Consider the following 21266-nt stretch of genomic DNA (forward strand, 5'->3'; position numbering starts at 1 on the left):
CTGGTTCACATGGCTTGTACAGTTCTGGGGTTCCTGTTCACGTTCCCTTCTTGTTGCTTTCTTCTGAACCTTCTTATCTTTCTTATTGGAAATCCCCTCCTTGTCTCCATCTGGCTTCATTTCTTTGATCTCTCTGTATTGGTGGGATTCTGTTATTGCCTTCCTGGATGACCAAATCCACAAATCTTCTCCTATATAAACACTTGAACATTCTTCTTTGGTGGAGGCCTCTAGGGGGCTACACTGGGCAGCCCATAGATATAGGGATTGGAGGATGCTGCAGGCATTCCGCTGATGCTCAGGGCAAGGCTTCCCTGGATGGGGAAGAAGGCAGGTTGAGAAAGCAGGTCTTTTCTGGAAATCCCATGCTTTGGAGCAGGTGGACAAGCATGGGGGAAGTCCAGGGTTCTTTTGGTGTTTACCCATGGTTCTCATCTTTGGATGCAGTCACCTTGCCAACCATCCCAAGCCCAGATGGAAAGTGTCAGAAGCTCTCTGCCGACTGCCAACACTGGCCTGGTGTTCTTCTGATGGAAAGTCTGGGTGGTACCTGTCTCTAGATCCGCCTATTTCTCTCACAAAGAAAATTTTATTTTATTACAAGTCCAAGGCTGCTTTGTAGTGCTCTGGGCCCTTTAAAAATCTGAACATTTTTTTTTTTTATAATAAGCAGGGGCTAATGGTCTTGGAGAGTGCAGACACTGAACCTTTTATCGGAGACTCCAGCCACATGAATACTACCATGAAAGCTCACAGGGAGCAGGACTCCAATAAGTTGTCAGTCAAACAGAAGCTCTGGCTGCCAGCCAAAGCCACAGGAGCTTGGGATGATGCTCTGGAGATGCAGGCAGTATTCAGCAGTGCCTATAATTACATAACTTTTATACATTCCCAATTTGGGCCATCTCATCTTCAGATCTTCTGGTCCCGTCCACCACTACCCATTTCTAGCTTGCCTCCATTTCCCCACTCATACCCACCCCAGGCCAAATCCTGTGCGTATAGGGTACCTCATTATTATCCTTCATAGCATCTAAGCCCTTGGATTCAATGACATAATGTGTCTTCCTTTCGTACTTTTTGAACCCTTGGTCCTTAGAACATCTGTATGCAAATCAGTAGGGCTGGAGCTTGGATGCCCAGAACATAACTTTGTATCTACATACATTGAACTTAGAGAATTGGGAAGAATGTTAGAAAGTTTAACTGGAAAATTTAAAGTGATTTTTAATGTTAAAGCTGACTTGGATATGTTACATACTATAGAGCCAATTGACTGAAGTTTAAGATAACGTGATTTCTTGCCTAGGGAGACCCATTTGGACTATCTCTTTACCTTGCTAGGGATTGAACCCAGGACACTGCATATAGTAGGCAAGTGCTCTACCTACCACTAACCTATATTCCTAACCCCTTTGGATTATCTCTTGACTTTCTTAAAAGAGCCTATTCATTCTGTTTTGATTGGTGCCCCATGTAAAAGTTTGAGGAGCACTCCCTCTTTCCTTCCATGTTTCTTTTCCTAGACAGTTTAAATGAATTTACACTGACCCAATCAGCTAATATTTTTTGGACCTCTTTCAGAACTGTCTCTTCTACCAGAAACTTCTCTTTGATTATTAAAGTCTCTACAATTCTCTTAAGTGATAACAGAGGCCATTACATGGTCCTGCAAACCACAGACAGCTCTCCAACATTCATAGCTAAGGCTCAGATCATCACAAATCACCACCACAGTCATCCATCCTTGGCCTGGAATATGGCAACATTCAGAGAGTTGTCTCTCATCACAAGGAATGAGAATTGATGACTGTAACTGAATGTAATGTCTTCAAGCAATCTGTGTTTCTCTCTGGAAATGCCAGATTCTCTAGCACACACAGTTGCCTATGGGCCTTCAGGATCTTGTAACACAAAAGAATGTCACTGGATGGACCAACACCCAACTGACCAGGGCTGGACCATGAGGTTCCTTTGAAGGTCTACCACAGAACTCTGATTTCATGGGTGTAATGGCTGAAGAAGAGTCCTGACTTAGCAAGAAGCTCAAGTAAAGAATTTTATGGGATCAGGGACTCTTCTGAGGGAGGCAAATGACAGAGTGAAGGACAGGGCGTCTGAAAACCAGTGAAGAAGTACAAAGAAAAAAGATTTTACATACTGTGTCCACACCCTCTGTAGAAGGGTTATAAATGCTCACCAGAGGAAGGACACGCACAGCTCTGAGGCTTGGAGAATCCACTCTGTGTCTTGAGCCAGGCACCTCAACTCCCCAGCACCATGCCATACAACTGCTGCCTGCCCACCATGAGCTGCCGCACCAGCTGCTCCTCCCGGCCCTGTGTGCCCCCCAGCTGCCACGGCTGCACCCTGCCCGGGGCCTGCAACATTCCCGCCAATGTGGGCAACTGCAATTGGTTCTGTGAGGGCTCCTTCAATGGCAATGAGAAGGAGACCATGCAGTTCCTGAATGACCGCCTGGCCAGCTACCTGGAGAAGGTGAGGCAGCTGGAGAGAGAGAATGCAGAGCTGGAAGCTCGGATCCAGGAGAGGAACCAGCAGCAGGACCCTCTGGTGTGCCCTGCCTACCAGTCCTACTTTGCTACCATTGAGCAGCTGCAGCAGAAGGTGAGGGGCCATGCTGTCATGTCTAAGTGATGGTAACTTGCTTTGATTCTCAGCCTGAGGTAGAGTAGTGTTTCTTTTTTCCATCCCATAATGATCCTTGCTTTCCCATTTTCCCTGCTAGCCATTTTTAGAGAAGCTGATGGTTTTGTATTTAGTTTTCATGCTCACTAATTCATGCGGTCTCTCCTTCCTCAGATCCTGTGCAGCAAATCTGAGAATGCCAGGCTGGTGGTGCAGATAGATAATGCCAAGCTGGCAGCAGATGACTTCAGGACCAAGTGAGTCGTTTGGCATCACACTAGCATGCTTTTCTTTTGCTGAACCTCTAGTTAAAGAAATGGATTTCCATAGCTTTTCCTAACAGCAGACAACCTGTTCGTTGTGAACGATTCTGCAAAAAATGTTTTGGGCAGAACCAAGCAAGAGGAATCACAAAATGGAAAAGGACAATGTTGGGTTTTGATGGAACAGCCAGAACTCTCTGTTCCTTGGGTCTGTTCATTGCAGGAAGTAGGAAGGCAAGGCAAATGACGTCTAGCAAGAACTATTGCTCGGAGTCTTGAAGATCTCCCAGTTGCTGCTCTGACACTGTCCTTTTTCAGGTATGAGACAGAACTGTCCCTGAGGCAGCTGGTGGAGTCAGACATCAACGGCCTGCGCAGGATCCTGGACGAGCTGACCCTGTGCAAGTCTGACCTGGAGGCTCAGGTGGAGTCCCTGAAGGAGGAGCTGCTGTGTCTCAAGAGGAACCATGAGGAGGTGAGACTAGATGAAGGACCTAACTCAGCCTCAGGCTTTGGGGTTGGGAGAAGCAGAACTAAGGTTATAAATATGAATCTCAGGATGGTTTTATGAATCTACTTTAAAGCCACCAAGACCCTATGAGAGAAAACTACAGATGAACTTGTCCTTGTTTTCACAGGACATGCCTCATGTTAAAAATGCATGTATTGTTTCCCAGATAGCTCCATTTGCTGGCAACTGGCCACTAAGCTGTAGATTTCTAGACTTGCTATATTAGTGGTCTGGTTATTCTCTTGCTAAGATCAATAAGTAGATGAATGTTGCTTCCACTCTTCCATGAGTGGGTTCTCCTGGGAGGTGCAATGACATGATTTTGCTTCTTTTTTGGTTGCAAGAATTATTGATGTACAATCTGAACTGGTGTAGCCATCTTTTTGCATTTGGGGGTCCCACAGGTTCCAATCAGGGACACTTGTTTGTTAGCCTGTTCTTCAGCAGCAGCTCAGTAAAACCTGGGGATTTCTTTTGGAAGTTAAGTGTCAGGGCAGGGTAATGGTGAGGAGAGAGTTGAGCCCATGGAGATTATTGGCCTTGAGCTGATAGGACAGACTACTCCATTCCAAGGTTCTTTTAGGAGGAAGTAGATTTAGGAGGGCTTCAACAGGCAGCATTATCTCTGAGACTCATTGAGGATAGTAACTCTGAATTTATATATCTGTAGGAGGTCAACACCCTACGCTGCCAGCTTGGAGACCGCCTCAACGTGGAGGTGGATGCTGCTCCCACTGTGGACCTGAACCGTGTGCTCAATGAGACCAGGTGTCAATATGAGGCCCTGGTGGAAACCAACCGCAGAGAAGTGGAGGAATGGTTCACCACACAGGTGGGCATCTGAGCTCATGGTCACCAGGAACTGAGTCCCCCAGGACCCTAAGGCAGGGTCTGATTCTGTCTCTGCCCTTGCCTGTTGCAGACCGAGGAGCTGAACAAGCAGGTGGTGTCCAGCTCAGAGCAGTTGCAGTCCTGCCAGGCAGAGATCATCGAGCTGAGACGCACAGTCAACGCCCTGGAGATCGAGCTGCAGGCCCAGCACAACCTGGTGTGTAGTGTCCAGACCTGGGACCACTCCCTCCCTCTCCTTAGCTCTTGAAGCCTGTGACTTGGTAGGCCATTCAGGAACCTTTAGAGGGAACAGCTCTGTGACAGCCTCTGTCTTCTCCCCCACAGAGAAACTCTCTGGAAAACACACTGACAGAGAGCGAGGCTCGCTACAGCTCCCAGCTGTCCCAGGTGCAGTGCCTGATCACCAATGTGGAGTCCCAGCTTGGTGAGATCCGGGCTGACCTGGAGCGTCAGAACCAGGAGTATCAGGTGCTGCTGGACATCCGGGCCAGGCTGGAGTGTGAGATCAACACGTACAGGGGCCTGCTGGAGAGCGAGGACTGCAAGTGAGTATATAGGTGGATAGATTTGATGAGACCTCACAAAGAGTTTAGGACTCATTTGGAGCCCTCAGAGATTGTCTATCTTGGGAAGAAAATCAGGCCTTCCCACTCAACATGCTTGAACAGAACTGACAAAACACTATGACCATCATAAAAACATCAAGTGGCTTGTTAGCCCAGCTGTTTGTGTGCAAACTGAAATTGCACAGCTATCTTTGTATTCTACTGTGCTAACATGTAGGGTCATGTGAGCTGTCTTTTTACAATACTTCATTGTATAGACATCTTAAGATAGACACTATCTTATCTGGTTGTGTAACTACCCTCGGGTAGGCTGGTGCAGTATTCTTCCAGTTCTCTGGGTAAGGAAGCTAGGGCATGGAGAAGGCAGTAACCCACTCAAGGCGTGTATAGATTTGGGGTGTCTGTGTAGTACTTGTGGCTCTCTATAATAGTGAGAGTTTTGGTGGTTTAAAGGCTTTGTAGTAGAGAGGAATTGGGCATTCTTTGTTTTAGGTCAGGACAAGTCCTGACAGGACTTCTACTCTTGGGAACTCTTTGATATTGGGTTATATGTGGTTGTTTTTGGGGACTTTCTGATATGTGGTTGCTCTTGGGGACTCTCTGATGTGTGGTTATATGTGGTTGCTCTTGGGGACTCTCTGATGTGTGGCCTCACCTCACCTCACCTCACCTTTCTGTTGTGTTTATTTTTCTAGGCTGCCCTGCAATCCCTGTGCGACAAGCAATGCATGCGGCAAGCCCATCGGGCCCTGCGTCTCTAACCCCTGCACCCCCTGCCCACCCCCTGCCCCTTGCACACCTTGTGTCCCACGTCCCCGCTGTGGGCCATGCAACTCCTTTGTACGCTAGAACCTGGGGGATGCCAAAGGGGCAAGGACACAGGACTTAGCTCTCCAGAGCTCCGGCCTGCTCTTGGTTCATTCCACAAAGCAGGCATAAAAACACAAAATGAATAGCCAACACAGCCCTGGGATGATGGCCCCAGAAACTGTGCCTTCTGCTACCACACCCTTCTCCTGACCATTCCCCACCTGCCTGCCTCTCCCTTGGCTTGCCCAGAGGACTGAAGTGTCATCGGCTCTCTCTTGTAACCTCACAATAAACATTCTCCTGTCTAAAGCAGAAGCCTTTCTTATTGGTGTTCATTTGTTGCCATGCACTCATCAATTGCAGACTCTATAAAAAGCCATTTGAAAGTCAGGCTGTGTAATGGCTTGAGTCTTGGTGGGCAGACTGCTAGCCTGACACCCTGGACCCATGGGTGAGGTAGAGCAGCCATCAGGAAGGAGGGCGAGCCTGCTACAGTGCTAGGCTGCTGTCTCCCTTTCATCATTTCTATATTTCTCTCACGATGTGGATTCTCCCAGAGCTTTGACATCCAAGCCTGAACTTGGAGGGATGAACCAGGGATTGCTAAGAGGTTCTGGAAAAGTCATTTTTTTTTCCTCAGTAAGATCCTTGGATCAGGTGCTCTATGATTCTGGGTTATTGTGGTCCAGGAAACCTCAGGGGTACCTTGTAAAGGATGTCCCTGGCTTTCCCTGCCAAACCCAGGATGTCTTCCTCTCTTTCACGTGTGCTTGCATCATTAGCCTGGGCTTCCAGTCACCGAATGAGATGATACATCAGTTCTTCATGGGATATTTATCTTTTCTCATGCCAATCTAACCAATTCCTGACGAATTCTTACTCTGTAGATACTGGGCAGTGCAGGAGGGAGAGACACTTGCCGGCAGCTGCCACTCACAAGTTACTCACAATTCCTTAATAGGCAAAAAGTTAAGCCCGAAAAGAGTGTTATCACCCTAAGACACAGAACCCTGGCACCTGAACAAGAGAGTTGGCTGGAAACAAATATCTGACTATTGAAAAGAGGCAAGCTGTGGGGGTCAGGGAGAGCAGCATTTCTCACAAAAGGGCAACTTCCTTTAACTGTAAGGAAAATCCACGGAAGTGATAAGCGTTGACTTCATAAGAGGACAATTAGGATGTTTTGAACCACAGTCTTGTGAACCGACATGATCCAGACACCGTATGTTTGCCACAGGGTACGTGCCATTTGAAATTCTCACCAGAAGGGCACAGGGTCCCAATTATTCATACGCTTGCCAACACTTCCTATTTTCTGTTTGAAGCAATAGTCATCAGAATGGGTGAATTGGTACCTTATTGTGCTTTACATTTGCATGTCCCTGATGACTAACGACAGCAAGCATCTTTTTAAATGGCCATTTGTGTATCTTCTTTGGAGAATTGCCAGTTGAAGTCTTTTACCCATTTTTTAAAAAAAATATGTTTTCGCTTGCTTTTTGGTTATAGGAGTTCATAGTAAATTCTGGACCTTATTTCCCACCAGATACATGATCTGTAGATATTTTCCCCGGTTTGTGAACTTCTTTGCTTATTCACCCCCCTCCCTTTCTGGGGCTTGGAGTTTGAGCTCAGGGCCTTACACCTGTTAAGCAAGTACTTGATCACCAAGTTATAGTTACAGACTATGTTTCTTTTCTTGATGGAGTTCTTTAATTTTTAAAAACTTATTTTATGTGTGAGAGCATTTTGTCTGCATATATGTAAGTGCATCCAAGCCCATGGAGGCCAAAAGAAAGCACTGAATTCCCTGGAACTGGAATTACAGAGGTCTCCGAGCTACCATATGGGTAACGGGGACTGAACCTGGGTCCTCTGCGAGAGCAGTAAGCACCTTGACTGGCGAGGGAGGCATCTCTCCAGCCCCTTGATTGAGTTTCTGATGCATAGGAGTTTTATTTTATAGGTTTTATAGTTTTAGTTCTGATGTTTGAGACTTTGATCCTTTAAGAAATTAAAAATAAATACGATTTTACAGATTTTGTGTATACGTGTGTGTAAGGGAGAAGCCCTGTGCCAAGTACGTAAGCAGAAGTTAGAGGACGATCTATAGGAGTCCATTTTCTCCTTCCATCTATGAGTCCCTGGGATTGAACTCATTGTCCGGCTTGGCAGTGAGTGTCTTTACCCATGAGTCTTCTCACCAGTCCCCTTTGGATTTTCTGTGGTTGGTGTGTAGAAATGCTTCCTGATCTATTGATATTAGCACAGCATAAAACTCTGATCTGAGATCAGTTTTGGACTTCTAACTTAAGAGACTTTAAGGAATAAATTTGAGTTGTTTTAAGCCTTTAACTTTGTGGTAATTCATGACAGCAGCAACAAGAAACCAATATAGCTCTTAGCTATTGAGAATCCACAATGAGTTAGGCAAAATAGTAGGATGTTACCACAATGAATGTTTATAACAGTATTAGAATTAAACCCATTTTACAGATGAGGACACTGAGGTTTGGACACTTGCTTAGAATCACATTTGGTTATTAGAACCAGGTTCCACCTATTGTTATATATAAGACTCTGCCATAAAGTTTGAAGAATGGAATGTCTACATCCAGGTCAATGTCATTCTTCAAAGTTGTCCCCTATGCACAAGCTCCTCACAAGGATACATTCCAAGCTAATTCTTTGTCAAGCTGCTCTAAAGACAATAATGGATCATAATTGATATAATTGTAGTTTGTTTGCTTTTAATTATCTAACTTGTCTACCTTATTCCCAGCTCCTCTTTGAATAGCTTCACAACAGTCAAGCTGATCCTGAAGCAGAAAGGTTTGTTGTTCACAAACTGAGTATTGAAGAAGTGCAGCCCTTCCCCGGACAGAAAGCTCTGTGCATGACTTCAGTAGAGACAGCATCTGCAATGGAGGGGTGTTGTGATTATGAACAAAATTTATAGGATCCATGAGTCATGATGTGTTTTTCGGAAACATCTTAATATTGTAAATAAATTTGCTCTACAGTTCCCCAAAACCTTCTTTGAAAAACCTTTTCCTGGGGTTCCATTGCCATCAACAGACACATGGCAAAATAGTTCTCAGTCTTGGGGTGCTTTGAAAAACCTGGGGGGCACATTACAAAACTTTCGAGAGTGCAGTCTTCTCTCTCTCTCTCTCTCTCTCTCTCTCTCTCTCTCTCTCTCTCTCTCTCTTTCAAGACAGGGTTTCTCTGTATTGCTTTGGAGGTTGTCCTGGAAAACTTGCTCTGTAGACCAGGCTGGCCTCGAACTCACAGAGATCCTCCTGCCTCTGCCTCCTGAGTGCTTGGACTAAAGGTGTGCACCACCAACGCCCGGCTGAGAGTGCAGTTCTTTTCTTAAACACACTGATTTAATCAGCTCAAGAAGCAAACATGAGCTTGGCCCCGTGGGGACTTGTAGATTCTCGACAGGTGAGGCGTTTCCACTGGCTCTGATGAAGCCCACTCACAAGTACCTGGATGCTGGTCAGAACCATCAGCTTGACATTCTTGGACAGGACTTGTGACTTTGCTGAGATTTAGTTTCCCCAGAGGTAGTGAAGGGACAACCAGCTCATCTCCACCTACTTTACTCACTTGTCAAGAGAAGCTTGGAAGGTTGAGTTCATGGAAACAGTGTAAAATGGGCATTTTCATTAAGGATTATTGATAATTTTCATTATTATTGACCCAACACATGAGTTGGCTTCTTAAGGATACATAAGTACAGGACTATCTCTCTCTCTCTCTCTCTCTCTCTCTCTCTCTCTCTCTCTCTGTTTTTCTCTCTCTCTGTGTATTTCCTTCAATGTCAGAGAACCCGCCCAATGGCTCCACCTCTTAGAGGTTCCACTGTCCACCAAGAATGCAGCTCCATGCTCAATACAGACTGTGGTCTATAGCTGGCCAAGTGTCCTTTTAGAACAATCCCCATCCATCTGACTGTCCCATCCATCCATCCATCCATCCATCCATCCATCCATCCATCCATCCATCTTTCATTTTGTATTCTCATTTCCTGAGCCCCTTCACACAACTGTTTCTAGTCTGTCTAGCTGCACATTTCCCAAGGTGCAGCCAGTATCCAAGCATCAGTCTCTTTTCAGCTAGTCCAGGCCGAGTTTCTTCTATAAGGATGATTTCCCTGAATGCTGGAATGTGCGTAGATTTGAAAGGAGAGGACAATGGGAGGATGCTTATCCACAGTGCTTTTGCCATGATTATATCAGCAGAACCTCCCAGGAAAGGACTCTGATTGCCAAGCAACCCCACCTCATGTCCCTGGCTATCCTTCCCTCTGAGTAATGGGGTGAGCCTCTCAGGATGGTGATGAATCGGTCTCCTTTGAAGCCATCTGATGAAACTCTGATTTCATCAACCACTTGTACCCAGGAAGAGGCTGCTGTGACACAAGTGGAATGGAATAATTTTATGGGATGAGGGGGGACTCTTTGAAAGCAATCTAAGTAGCATATTTTGAACAAAAATCAGCCGAAGCATTAGGAAAGGAAATTATGCTATTTTCCAAGCCCCCACCCACTATTAAGGGTATAAAAGGACTGTGAAGGAAGGAGCGACTCAAACCTCACCCACATCTACCTCCAGCAGCTCACCGCTCTCCCATCACCTCTCCCAACACCATGTCCTGTGAATCTTGCCTGCCTGCCCTGAGCTGCCGCACCAGCTGCTCCTCCCGGCCCTGTATACCCAACAGTTGCCACGGCTGCACCCTGCCCGGGGCCTGCAACATCCCTGCCAATGTGGGCAACTGCAATTGGTTCTGTGAGGGCTCCTTCAATGGCAACGAGAAGGAGACCATGCAGTTCCTGAATGACCGCCTGGCCAGCTACCTGGAGAAGGTGAGGCAGCTGGAGAGAGAGAATGCAGAGCTGGAAGCTCGGATCCAGGAGAGGAACCAGCAGCAGGACCCTCTGGTGTGCCCCGCCTACCAGTCCTACTTTGCTACCATTGAGCAGCTGCAGCAGAAGGTGAGAGGGCGGACTGTCTAAGAACCCAGCAGCAGCTGTCTTTCTCTGAATGGGGAGACATGCTCAGGTTCAAGTGGATCTCACATCAGAATTATTGTTTCAGATTCTGTGTGCTAAGTCTGAGAATGCCAGGCTGGCTGTGCAGATCGACAATGCCAAGCTGGCCTCTGATGACTTCAGGACCAAGTATGTTGAACCTTTTGAATTGGGTGACTTCCAAATCCTGGTGGCTATCTCCTGGCTTGTTCATGGCTCTGTGGGTCTAATGTTGCCTGGAAGGGCAGGTGTAAGGGACGAGAAAGATATTTCTTCCCTTTGCATGCCGTCTTCTAAGTCTGGCTATGAAAGATAAGCTTCAAACAGGCATTCAGACTCTAGCCTTTCAGTTGATATGGGTTGACTATCCTTTATCAGAAGTGCTTGGGACCAGAAGTGCTTTTTGGGTTCTGGCTTTCCTTCTGAGTTGTGGAATATTTGAACATTCCTAATGAGCTGCCTCGGGGACAGAACCTGAGTCTAAACACAAAACTCATTTGTTAAGGTTTTGTTTTTACACTTCCAACACAGCCTGGGTGTCATTTTCTACACTGTCTTTATCTGCATGTGGATTCTGCTCTGTCACTGGAGTCAGGTGGGACAGTTGTCATTGTGTCCCTCAAAGACTTTCAGATTAAGCACTTCAGGTTTTGGATCTTTTAGTCAGTGATGCCCAACCTAGATCAGTGTTTCTAGAAAGTTCTTTTTAAGTAAACCTCCCAAAATCCAGACATAGGAATGGATTGATTTGGTATTATAGGAACCAGTTACACCAAGAACAGAGTGAGAACTCCACCTTAGGGGTGTCTTTGGGCCCTTTGTGGTGTTAAGGGAGTCAAGACCGTCCCAAGCTGATCCACACCTAGCAGGGTGGAAACAGAGGAGGCAAGGCAGACAACTGTATGTGCCCATGGAGCTTGTGGTCCAATCCCATCCTAACAAGATCCTCCCACTCTGTGCGTGCAGGTACCAGACTGAGCAGTCCCTGAGACAGCTGGTGGAGTCGGACATCAACAGCCTGCGCAGGATCCTGGATGAGCTGACCCTGTGCAAGTCTGACCTGGAGGCTCAGGTGGAGTCCCTGAGGGAGGAGCTGCTGTGTCTCAAGAAGAACCATGAGGAGGTATGAAGAAGTATTGAAAAAGCAGGCCTCACGGCCTTAGAGTGAAGCTGTTAGCATTAGGAGAGTGTCTCAGGAGTCAGGAGGACCATCTGCCAGGCTCTTTGATGTGGGACCATCCTAGGAGGATGGCGCTGTATCTTTATCAAGGAGCACAGTGAGCTGTGGATGCTCAACCACACAGGTGAGTGTGGGCAGCTGCTATTGAGTATGGATGTCCATCCACTGAACTCTGACCTCTGCCGATTACTACTATTAGGTCCTAGAACTGATGGTGGAGATGAAGGGTAAAAAACCAAAATGACCCATGGCTCCTCTCTTTAAGAACCCGCAGTCTAGTATGGAGAGACAACTATGGAACCCTAGTGATATAAAGCAAGGCTGGATGAATTAAGTGCTGTGTGGCGTGTGCATAGCAGGAGGAAGCCAGTCTCACAGAAAGGAGCTGGGGAGTACTTCTCAGGGGCAAGAGGGGAATACTTAAGAGCTGTCATTTGAGGGTATAGGATGAGTAAAGAAGTATTTAAGTATTGCTAAGCATGTAGGACCTAAAGGAGTGTGGTTGGAGACAGGAGGGTTTGCCTGTGTAAAGGACTCAGTCTCAGAAGGCTGTGAAGGTGCTTCAGCCTTTGTCTGAGGAAGACAATCATGTAGTTCCTGTTGAAGCTTTGTTGCAATGTCTGCATCCTTGGATATTGCTTTAGCCATCCCTTTGTAGGCAGGAAGAAAGCAGGTCTGTTTTCACAGGGTCATTCTTTCTCCTTCTTCCAACAGGAAGTCAACACCCTGCGCTGCCAGCTTGGAGACCGCCTCAACGTGGAGGTGGACGCTGCTCCCACTGTGGACCTGAACCGTGTGCTCAATGAGACCAGGTGTCAATATGAGGCCCTGGTGGAAACCAACCGCAGAGAAGTGGAGGAATGGTTCACCACACAGGTGGGCATCTGAGCTCATGGTCACCAGGAACTGAGTCCCCCAGGACCCTAAGGCAGGGTCTGATTCTGTCTCTGCCCTTGCCTGTTGCAGACCGAGGAGCTGAACAAGCAGGTGGTATCCAGCTCAGAGCAGTTGCAGTCCTGCCAGGCAGAGATCATCGAGCTGAGACGCACAGTCAACGCCCTGGAGATCGAGCTGCAGGCCCAGCACAACCTGGTGTGTAGCGTCCAGACTTGCTGATGAGCAGTGTGGAGTCAGGAGGCAGGGTCATTGGGATGCCCTTGGGGCCACTCCCTCTCCTTAGCTCTTGAAGCCTGTGACTCCTTTGGGAGACCATGCAGGAACCATTAGAGGGAACAGCTCTGTGACAGCCTCTGTCTTCTCCCCCACAGAGAAACTCTCTGGAAAACACACTGACAGAGAGCGAGGCTCGCTACAGCTCCCAGCTGTCCCAGGTGCAGTGTATGATCACCAACGTGGAGTCCCAGCTTGGTGAGATCCGGGCTGACCTGGAGCGTCAGAACCAGGAGTACCAGGTGCTGCTGGACATCCGTTCCCGGCTGGAGTGTGAGATCAACACATACAGGAGCCTGTTGGAGAACGAGGACTGCAAGTGAGTACAGAATGGATTTCTGGGATTGTATGCATGGTGGATATATTGGATAGGAGAAACATACATGGTGACCATGTTTCAAACTACTCAAATAATCCATTGAATGCCTCCAGTGGACACAGTGATTGCATTAGCCAGGTAAATGTGTGGGAGCAAAGGTGAAGGGGATAGCTCCTGCCTTTGGCAGTTATCAATAGAGAGGAGAGGGGCAGTTAGGGAGATTGCCCTTACCATGTTGGGTAAGGCAAATCTTATGTTCCGTGAGAGCATAAAAGTTTTGAGACAACAATATTTTTCAAAAGCACAAGTTTCCAGTTTTGCTAAAGGGTAATGGGAAGGGCTTGATAACACTCACGATGCTAATTCTAACCACTGAAAATTCACAGGTTGTTCCTGTAAGTACAAGATACTGTGTGTGACTTAGGGTTCTCTGACTTCTCCTGTCCAATGCATTGTTTACTTCTGTGTCTCCCCAGCCTCCCCTGCAACCCATGTGCCACCACCAACGCTAGTGGTAGCTCCTGTGGACCTTGTGGCGGCTGTCAAAAGCGTTGCTGTTAACTGAACAACTTGGATCCCCTTTGAAGATGTCAATGAAGCTATTTAGTTAAAGCCCAGGAACAATCTCCAGGTCCCTCCTTGGCCAGGACTTCCGTGGCCATTAAGAAATAGCATTATGACAACTGCGATTGCTAGAAAGTGACATGCTTTCCAGAACCAACAAGCAAAGACATCCGTCATCAATTTCCTGACAAGCTCCTTCAGTTGAAGCTTGAATCTCTTTGCTGCTGAAGGTGTCAGACCTCTGCAATCCGAGCTCTGGGATTTACCATAGAGGGTGTTTCCTGTACATTTCCAGACTTCCTTTCTTGTCAGGTATTCTATGGAATGTAAGGAGGCAGCTTCGTTTACTTCCCAATAAACTTTATTTCTCTGGCATAGTAAAGGTGTTTCTCATTCATATTCATACTTTGTAAAATATTCACGGCTGTCCCATAAAAATACCTCTCACTAGCTGGGTGATTAAATGGATCAAATGACTGACCTAGGTGTTGTACTCAAAGGGAAACCTTGAGGGGCAGGGAGAGGTGTTCTCTGGATGGGTGAACTCTCGCCAAGGGCGGGCCACACAGAGAACTTGGCCATGAACACCAAGCTCATTTTGCTGCGGCTGCAGGGCCCTTGGCTGTTCTGAGAATCTCCCAACCCTGCAAATTTCTCAAATTGTCACCCTTATCAGGCCTTCTTTTTTTTCCCTCCTAAACTGCCTTACTACTGGCAGTCCCCTCTTCTCACTTCCTGGAGCCCCCGCATTACCTACACAGACAGGAAATGCCCCTTCAGTCATTTCCACAGCCCATCACATCTTCCCACAGAGCTCTGCTCACCTATGCGCTGGCATCTATCTTATCCCAGTTTATATCCCCATTCCTGGACAATTGGCACCCCTATATGACTCCCGAATTGACTGATAATTTATGAGTCTCAATCTTTTTAGAACACAAACTCTCTTGCTGCCCCCAAACCCATAAACCCAGCCAGACCTCCCCAAAGCTTACCCTCTAGGACAGAAAGTAAAGAAACCACGTGGAGCTGTGGCCCTAAAGCCCCTCCCTCTAGAAGCTACAAGATAAACTGATCGTCCCTTCCAGAATCTGGCTCCTATGCACCAGGAGTCATATAGGTTAAGTCACTTAGCATTGAACTATCCACGATCTCTTAAAAATTTATTTAGGGGTTTTTGTTTAGGGGTTTTCTTTGGAGGCCCCCTTTTCCTTCAGATTCCCTCCCGCCATCATGTTGTCCATGGTGGCTGTCTCTCTTTTGCCTTTACTTGAAGCTGTCTCTCTTGATGAAGCTCTTGAAGCCTTTCTCCGGAATTTAGGGGGAAGTCTCTCTCGCCTGATAAAGTTCACTCCGAAGGGTGATTGGTTTAACTTGCTTTCCATTGAAGCTGCTGTTTTCCATTCTTCTCTTTGTTATACCAAGTCTCAAGCTCCATGCTTTTGGTTACTCATAAGATGGTTTCACTTTATGTTGGCCTGAGACTTAACTTGGTGAGCAGCTTTGTCTCGGCATCTAGTTGATTTATTGTTTCCCTTGATTTTTAAAACTTTTAAAAATTGATTCTCTGTGTCTTTCGCATTATGCACATCAATCCCATTATTTCTCTGTCCTTCTGTGTCTGCCCTCTGCCCTTGTGCCCTCCCCCCACGCTTAATAAAATAAAATAAAGTTTAAGAGAAAAAAGAGCAAAAGAAAAAGGAAAAATCAATCTCTTTATGGAATCTGTCATATGACACTGTGAGTGATGAATTAAACACTTTTGTCCATATATCTTTATATGCAAGTGTTCATTGCAAAGATTCATTGGTTTGGTTCGAGGCCTCTGGTGTCTGCTACACTCTCAATGCTGGGCCCTCACTGGACTTCCTCTTGGATGTCCTGTTGTTGCCTTGTGTTGTGGCGATCCTGCAGTTTTGGGTCAGCAGGATCAGCCCCTTCACATGCTCCAGCAGATCATAGATGGGGTGGATGTTGGGCTGGGTCAACTCATAACCCTGGTTCTGGGCCTGGGTAGTTGCAGGGCTCATCATCCCACCAGCTCTCCCCTGTTCTCACCACCAGGGTGAGCTCTTCAATATTGGCCTGGCTAGTTCGCCCCTTGCAGCAATGAGCAAGGGGCGGGGCCATTTCTCCTGCTTTCACACCCTCAGGGTCACTCTTCCCACACCCACACCATCAGAGCCCCACTCTACTGCGTTGCTCAGGTGAGGTACAGGGGCCACAATCCTGGGTGCTGCAGCGGGTGAGGGGCAGCTCTCCCACCTGCCACAGATGGTGAGGGAGGCATTTCTACCGTCGCCCGCACCACTGTATGGCAGATGAAGGGTGGGTTGGATTTCCCAAGCTCATGCTCTCAGGTCTAGTGCACCAGCGGCCCCGTCAGTAGGGCCAGCTCTACTGTGCTGCCCAGACGAGGTGCAGGGCTCACTTTCCCAAGTGCTGCAGCTGGTAAGGGGTAGGGTCAGCTCCTTCGTCTGTCACAGATGGCGGGTGGTAAGGGTTAAGGTGTGCATCTCTCCCCGACTCCTGCCTCCATAAGGCAGATGAGTAGGCAGATCTCCCAAGCTCACAACTTCAAAGCTGGTTCAGCCATACTGTGAGGTGCAGGGCCTGCTCTCCTGAGTGTTGCAGGTGGTGTGGGGGCATGGAGGCTCTCCAGTTCTTATAACTTTAGTGTCAGCCCTCCCACTGGCCTCAGGCATAGAGTGGTGGTGTGGGGGAGGAGGACATCTTTCCCTTGCCCATGCCACCATGTGGCAGATGGTATTGAAGCCAGATCTCTCAAGCTCACATTCTTGGGCCATCTCACACCTTCCCCCATCAATAGGGTCAGCTCTGCTGTGCTACCCAGATGAGGTTCAGGGTCCACTTTGCTGAGTGTTGCAGTTGGTAACGGGGAGGGTCAGCTCTGTCATCAGCTGGAGGCTGTAGGTGGAGGGCGTCTTTCCCTTGCCCCCATCATCACCTACTTGGTATGCCTAAGAAATTGCCCTTTTTATTTTAAATAGTTGTTTATTTGCACAAAGTTAAATGCAAAGATTTTAATTTCCTAGGAATATGTATCTGAAAGACTTAAATAAAATTTTGCTAGAGGAGAATTACATTAAAAAAATCACCACCCCAAATAAAAACAAAAATCATCACTCATTTATTGCTCAAATTATTCCACTTATGTCAGTGTGTGATTAAACAAACAAATAATATTATTACCCACTATATTTATATCTGATCTTGTTCTAAGACATCACATTTTAAGCACAACCCACCTTTTATTCTTTATTTCTTCTCTCTTCAAGAAAATTTTGTTTTCTAAACCTTTCTCAAATCTACGATTTAAAAAAATTATTTTTATTTTACATGCATGAGTATTTGGTCTACATGTATGTCTGTGTACCACATGTATGTCTACTGGTGACCACAGAGGCCAGAAGAAGATTTCAGATCCCCTGTAACTGCAGTTACAGAAAGTTGTGAACTATTAACGCCGGTGCTAGAAAAAGCAGCAAGAGCTCTTTACTACAGAGCCATCTCTCTAATACCAATAATTTCTTTTAAAAATCCATGTCTTAAAAGGGATTTACCTTAGAAACACTTAAAAGTGTGATAGTTTTCATAGGCTAGTCACAAAAAACAGCCAATGATAACATGTATATTTTGGTAGTATAAATACTGAGTCATACCAACAACTGTTACATGGATATAGCAGTGATGAACTGGTGAACTGTATACATAAAAGTAGGCCAAATAATGACGTGTATAAACAGATACCATTATGGTTGTTAATTTATGTCCCCAACTTTAAAACAGAAATAATTTTATTTCACAAACTTTTTTTGCATAATCATAACCTTATTTATTCCCAAAGCATTTCAATTACTCTTTTTTCTTTACTTATTAATGGGTATTCTTTTTTCTCCATTTTTTATTTAAATTAGAAACAAGATTGTTTTACATGTCACTCCCAGTTCCCTCCTCCCCTAACTAACACCCTACCTATCCCATACCAATTCTGCTCCCCAGGGAGAGTGAGGTCTTCCATGGGGCATCTTCAGAGTCTGTCATATCCTTGGGATAGGCCCTTGGCCCAGGCCCTCTCCCGTGTGTCTAAGCTGAGGGAGTAGCCCTCTATGTGAAATGGGATCCCAAAGTCCATTCCTACGCTAGGGATAAGTAATAACAAAAGGCCCCATAGATTTCTGAGGCCTTCACACTGACATCCACATTCATGGGGTCTGGATCAGTTCCATGCTGGATTCCCAGTGATCAATCTGGGGACCAAGAACTCCCCCTGTTCCGGTCAGCTGTTTCTGTGGATTTCACCAGCCTAGTTTTGACCCCTTTGCTCATCACTCCTCTTCTCTGCAACTGGATTCCAGTTCAGTTCAGTGATTAGCTGTGGCTGTCTGCTTCTACTTCCATCAGCTGCTGGATAAAGGTTCTAGGATGGCATATAAGTTAGTCATCAATCTAATTATCAGGGGAAGGCATTTAAGGTAGCCTCTCCACTGTCACTTAGATGATTAGATGGTGTCATCCTTGTAGATCTCTGGACATTTCCCTAGTGCCTGAGTTCTCTTTAAACCTATACTGGCTCCCTCTCTGATGGTATCTCTTATTTTGCTCTCCTCTATTCTTCCCCCTACACAATCTTCCTGCTCCCTCATGTCCCCCTCATCCCTCCTCTTCTCCCCTTCTCATTCTCCTAGCTCCTTCTCCCCTCTCCCATGCTCCCAATTTGCTCAGGAGATCTTGTCCCTTTCCCCTTCGACAGGGGACCATGTATGTCTCTCTTAGACCAATGGAATCGAATTGAAAACCCTGATATTAACCCACATACTTACAAACACCTGATTGTTGACAAAGAAGCTAAAGATATACAATGGAATAAAGAAAGCATCTTCAACAAATGGTGCTGGCATAACTGGATGCTGGCATGTAGAAGACTGCAGATAGATCCATGTCTATTGCCATGCACAAAACTTAAGTCCAAATGGATGAAAGACCTCAACATAAATCCAGCCACACTGAACCTCTTAGAAGAGAAAGTGGGATGTACCCTTAAACAAATTGGTACAGGAGACAGCATCCTCAACATTACACCTGTAGCACAGACACTGAAATTGACAATTAATAAATGGGACCTCTCCTGAAACTGAGAAGCTTCTGTAAGGCAAAGGACACATCAAGACAAAACACCAGCCCACAGAATGGGAAAAGATATTCACCAACCCCATATCTGACAGGTGGCTGATCTCCAAAATTTACAAAGAACTCAAGAAACTAGTTTCCAAAACACCAAAAAATCCAATTAAAAATTGGGGTAAAGAACTAAATAGAGAATTCTCATTAGAGGAATCTAAAATGGCTGAAAGACACATAAGAAAGTGCTCAACGTCCTTAGCCATCAGGGAAATGCAAATCAAAACAACTCTGAGATACCATTTTTCTCCTATCAGAATGGCTAAAATAAAAAAAAAAAACACCAATGACAGTTTATGCTGGAGAGGATGTGGAGAAAGGGGAACACTCCTCTACTGCTGGTGGGAGTGCAAACTTGTACAGCCACTTTGGAAATCAGTATGGCGACTCCTCAGGAAAATGGGAATCAGTCTACCACAAGATCCAGCAATTCCACTTTTAGGCATATACCCAAAGAAGCACCTTCATGCAACAAGGACATCTGTTCAACTATGTTCATAGCAGCATTATTTGTAATAGCCAGAACCTGGAAACAACCTAGATGCCCCTCAACTGGAGTGGATACAGAAAACATGGTACATTTACACAATGGAGTACTACTCAGCAGAAAAAAAAAAAAACAATGGAATCTTGAAATTTTCAGGCAAATGGACGGAACTAGAAGAAACCATTCTGAGTGAGGTAACCCAGTCACAAAAAGACAAACATGGTCTGCACTCACTCATATATGGATTTTACACATAGAGCAAAGGATTACCCACCTACAATTCACACCACTAGAGAAGTTAAGCAACAAGGAGGACTTTTTTATGTAGCTCTGGCTGCCTGGTTGGTACATGGAACATTCTGGCCTCAAGCTCAAAGAGATCTGCCTGCTCTTGCCTCTCTAGTAGCATATGCACCTATAGACATGCACCACCACACTTTCTCATGAACTCTTTGCATTCTATGGCCCACAATCTTAAGAAAGACAGTGTTCACCAAGTCTCTCTCAATAAACAACAATTCTCATGTCTCCATCCATTTGCCTCATCTTTGAATTTTTAAAGCTGTCAGTTCTCAAAGGCACAGTCACAAGTATGTATGTATGTATGTATGTATGTATGTATGTATGTATGTTAATGCTCTCTGACGGACACAAATACAATCAATCGTCTATTGTTGTATGCCAAACACTAAAATGATGGGAAAGGTGAAACACTAATAACCAAAGCCCATTCCTGGCTCATAGAAATATTTACTGCCCGGAGTGAATAAGACAAAGAGACAGTCATCACTGGTAAAGAGCAGGGTGGCTCAAGGGAGATATAAATGAAGAATTACAAATTTCAGAAGCATGAGAGAATGGTAACAGAAGACCCAGAGGACAAGCCAGCCCCATCAGTGCTTTGTGAACCTAGCCTTTAACAGTCAAGCTTTCGCTCCAGCCCTTGATCAGCACTTTGCAAATTCGTTCATTTCATATAAAATTTGTCTGCCTGTCTTGTTGACAGCAGGCTCTTCAACTGCAGTAGAATCATCTCCCAATTCTAATCATAGTGCAAACCAATGGATACTGTGAGTGAAATGAATAAGAAAGACAAACATTAATCAGGATTCTTGATAAGGTTATTAAAACTTTATGTACCTCCCATAGTTCTGACTTCAACCAACTCTTGCTATATGATATTAGCATGATTCTGAAATAAAATTTGTTGGCACGTGTTTGGATAGATGAGTGTGCAGGTACAAGAAGAGGGACAGCGTTTCCAAGCATCACATTTGTTGGGTAAGGAAATGAGGAATGGGAGGTGTATTTGTAATCTGATAGTTCACTTTCTAACCTAGAACATAAGAGAGATGTGGTCGTAGAATGAAACTGCATGATAGTTTGGTAGATGGTATCTGAAAGTGCCTTGAGTGGTTATCTATGAGACTTTCATGCAAGGAAACTTTTCACATCTGTCAGCTGTGGATAGCCTGGCTTGTAATGGGACCTGGAAGCTTTTAGAATTAGGTGGAATAGAATGAAGACTCTTAGAAAGCTGCTGAGAGAAAGCATGAATTGAGATGGGTGGGTTGGGGAGAGGATGAGTGGAGCTTGGAGGCATTCTCTAGCATGTGGAAGCTGATTAGAGATAAAGAGCAATAAAGAAAAG

At 45.8% G+C, this 21266-nt stretch overlaps 2 protein-coding genes across 2 annotated transcripts; both read left to right on the top strand.

Annotated features, from left to right (window-relative positions):
- Positions 1-2280: 2280 nt before the first annotated feature.
- LOC100761784 (keratin, type I cuticular Ha1) lies at positions 2281-5690 on the top strand. The gene is made up of 7 exons (XM_027427714.2): positions 2281-2628; positions 2824-2906; positions 3231-3387; positions 4094-4255; positions 4346-4471; positions 4600-4820; positions 5537-5690. Exons 1-7 carry the CDS (start codon positions 2281-2283, stop codon positions 5688-5690), a joined length of 1251 nt encoding a protein of 416 aa, XP_027283515.1.
- A 4493-nt stretch (positions 5691-10183) lies between these two features.
- Positions 10184-13923, top strand: LOC100757817 (keratin, type I cuticular Ha4). Its single transcript, XM_027427715.2, has 7 exons — positions 10184-10657; positions 10761-10843; positions 11660-11816; positions 12588-12749; positions 12840-12965; positions 13142-13362; positions 13839-13923. Exons 1-7 carry the CDS (start codon positions 10310-10312, stop codon positions 13921-13923), a joined length of 1182 nt encoding a protein of 393 aa, XP_027283516.1. The 5' UTR covers positions 10184-10309.
- Positions 13924-21266: the final 7343 nt, after the last annotated feature.

This window comes from Cricetulus griseus, chromosome 7 (genome assembly GCF_003668045.3).
Source record: "Cricetulus griseus strain 17A/GY chromosome 7, alternate assembly CriGri-PICRH-1.0, whole genome shotgun sequence".
Taxonomy (NCBI): domain Eukaryota; kingdom Metazoa; phylum Chordata; class Mammalia; order Rodentia; family Cricetidae; genus Cricetulus; species Cricetulus griseus.

Coding starts and splice junctions, on each gene's coding strand:
- LOC100761784 (XM_027427714.2), top strand. CDS start 2,281: ATGCCATACAACTGCTGCCTGCCCACCATGAGCTGCCGCACCAGCTGC. Junction 2,907..3,230: donor GCAGATGACTTCAGGACCAA/GTGAGTCGTTTG, acceptor GTCCTTTTTCAG/GTATGAGACAGAACTGTCCC. Junction 4,256..4,345: donor AGGAATGGTTCACCACACAG/GTGGGCATCTGA, acceptor TGCCTGTTGCAG/ACCGAGGAGCTGAACAAGCA.
- LOC100757817 (XM_027427715.2), top strand. CDS start 10,310: ATGTCCTGTGAATCTTGCCTGCCTGCCCTGAGCTGCCGCACCAGCTGC. Junction 10,844..11,659: donor TCTGATGACTTCAGGACCAA/GTATGTTGAACC, acceptor CTGTGCGTGCAG/GTACCAGACTGAGCAGTCCC. Junction 13,363..13,838: donor TTGGAGAACGAGGACTGCAA/GTGAGTACAGAA, acceptor GTGTCTCCCCAG/CCTCCCCTGCAACCCATGTG.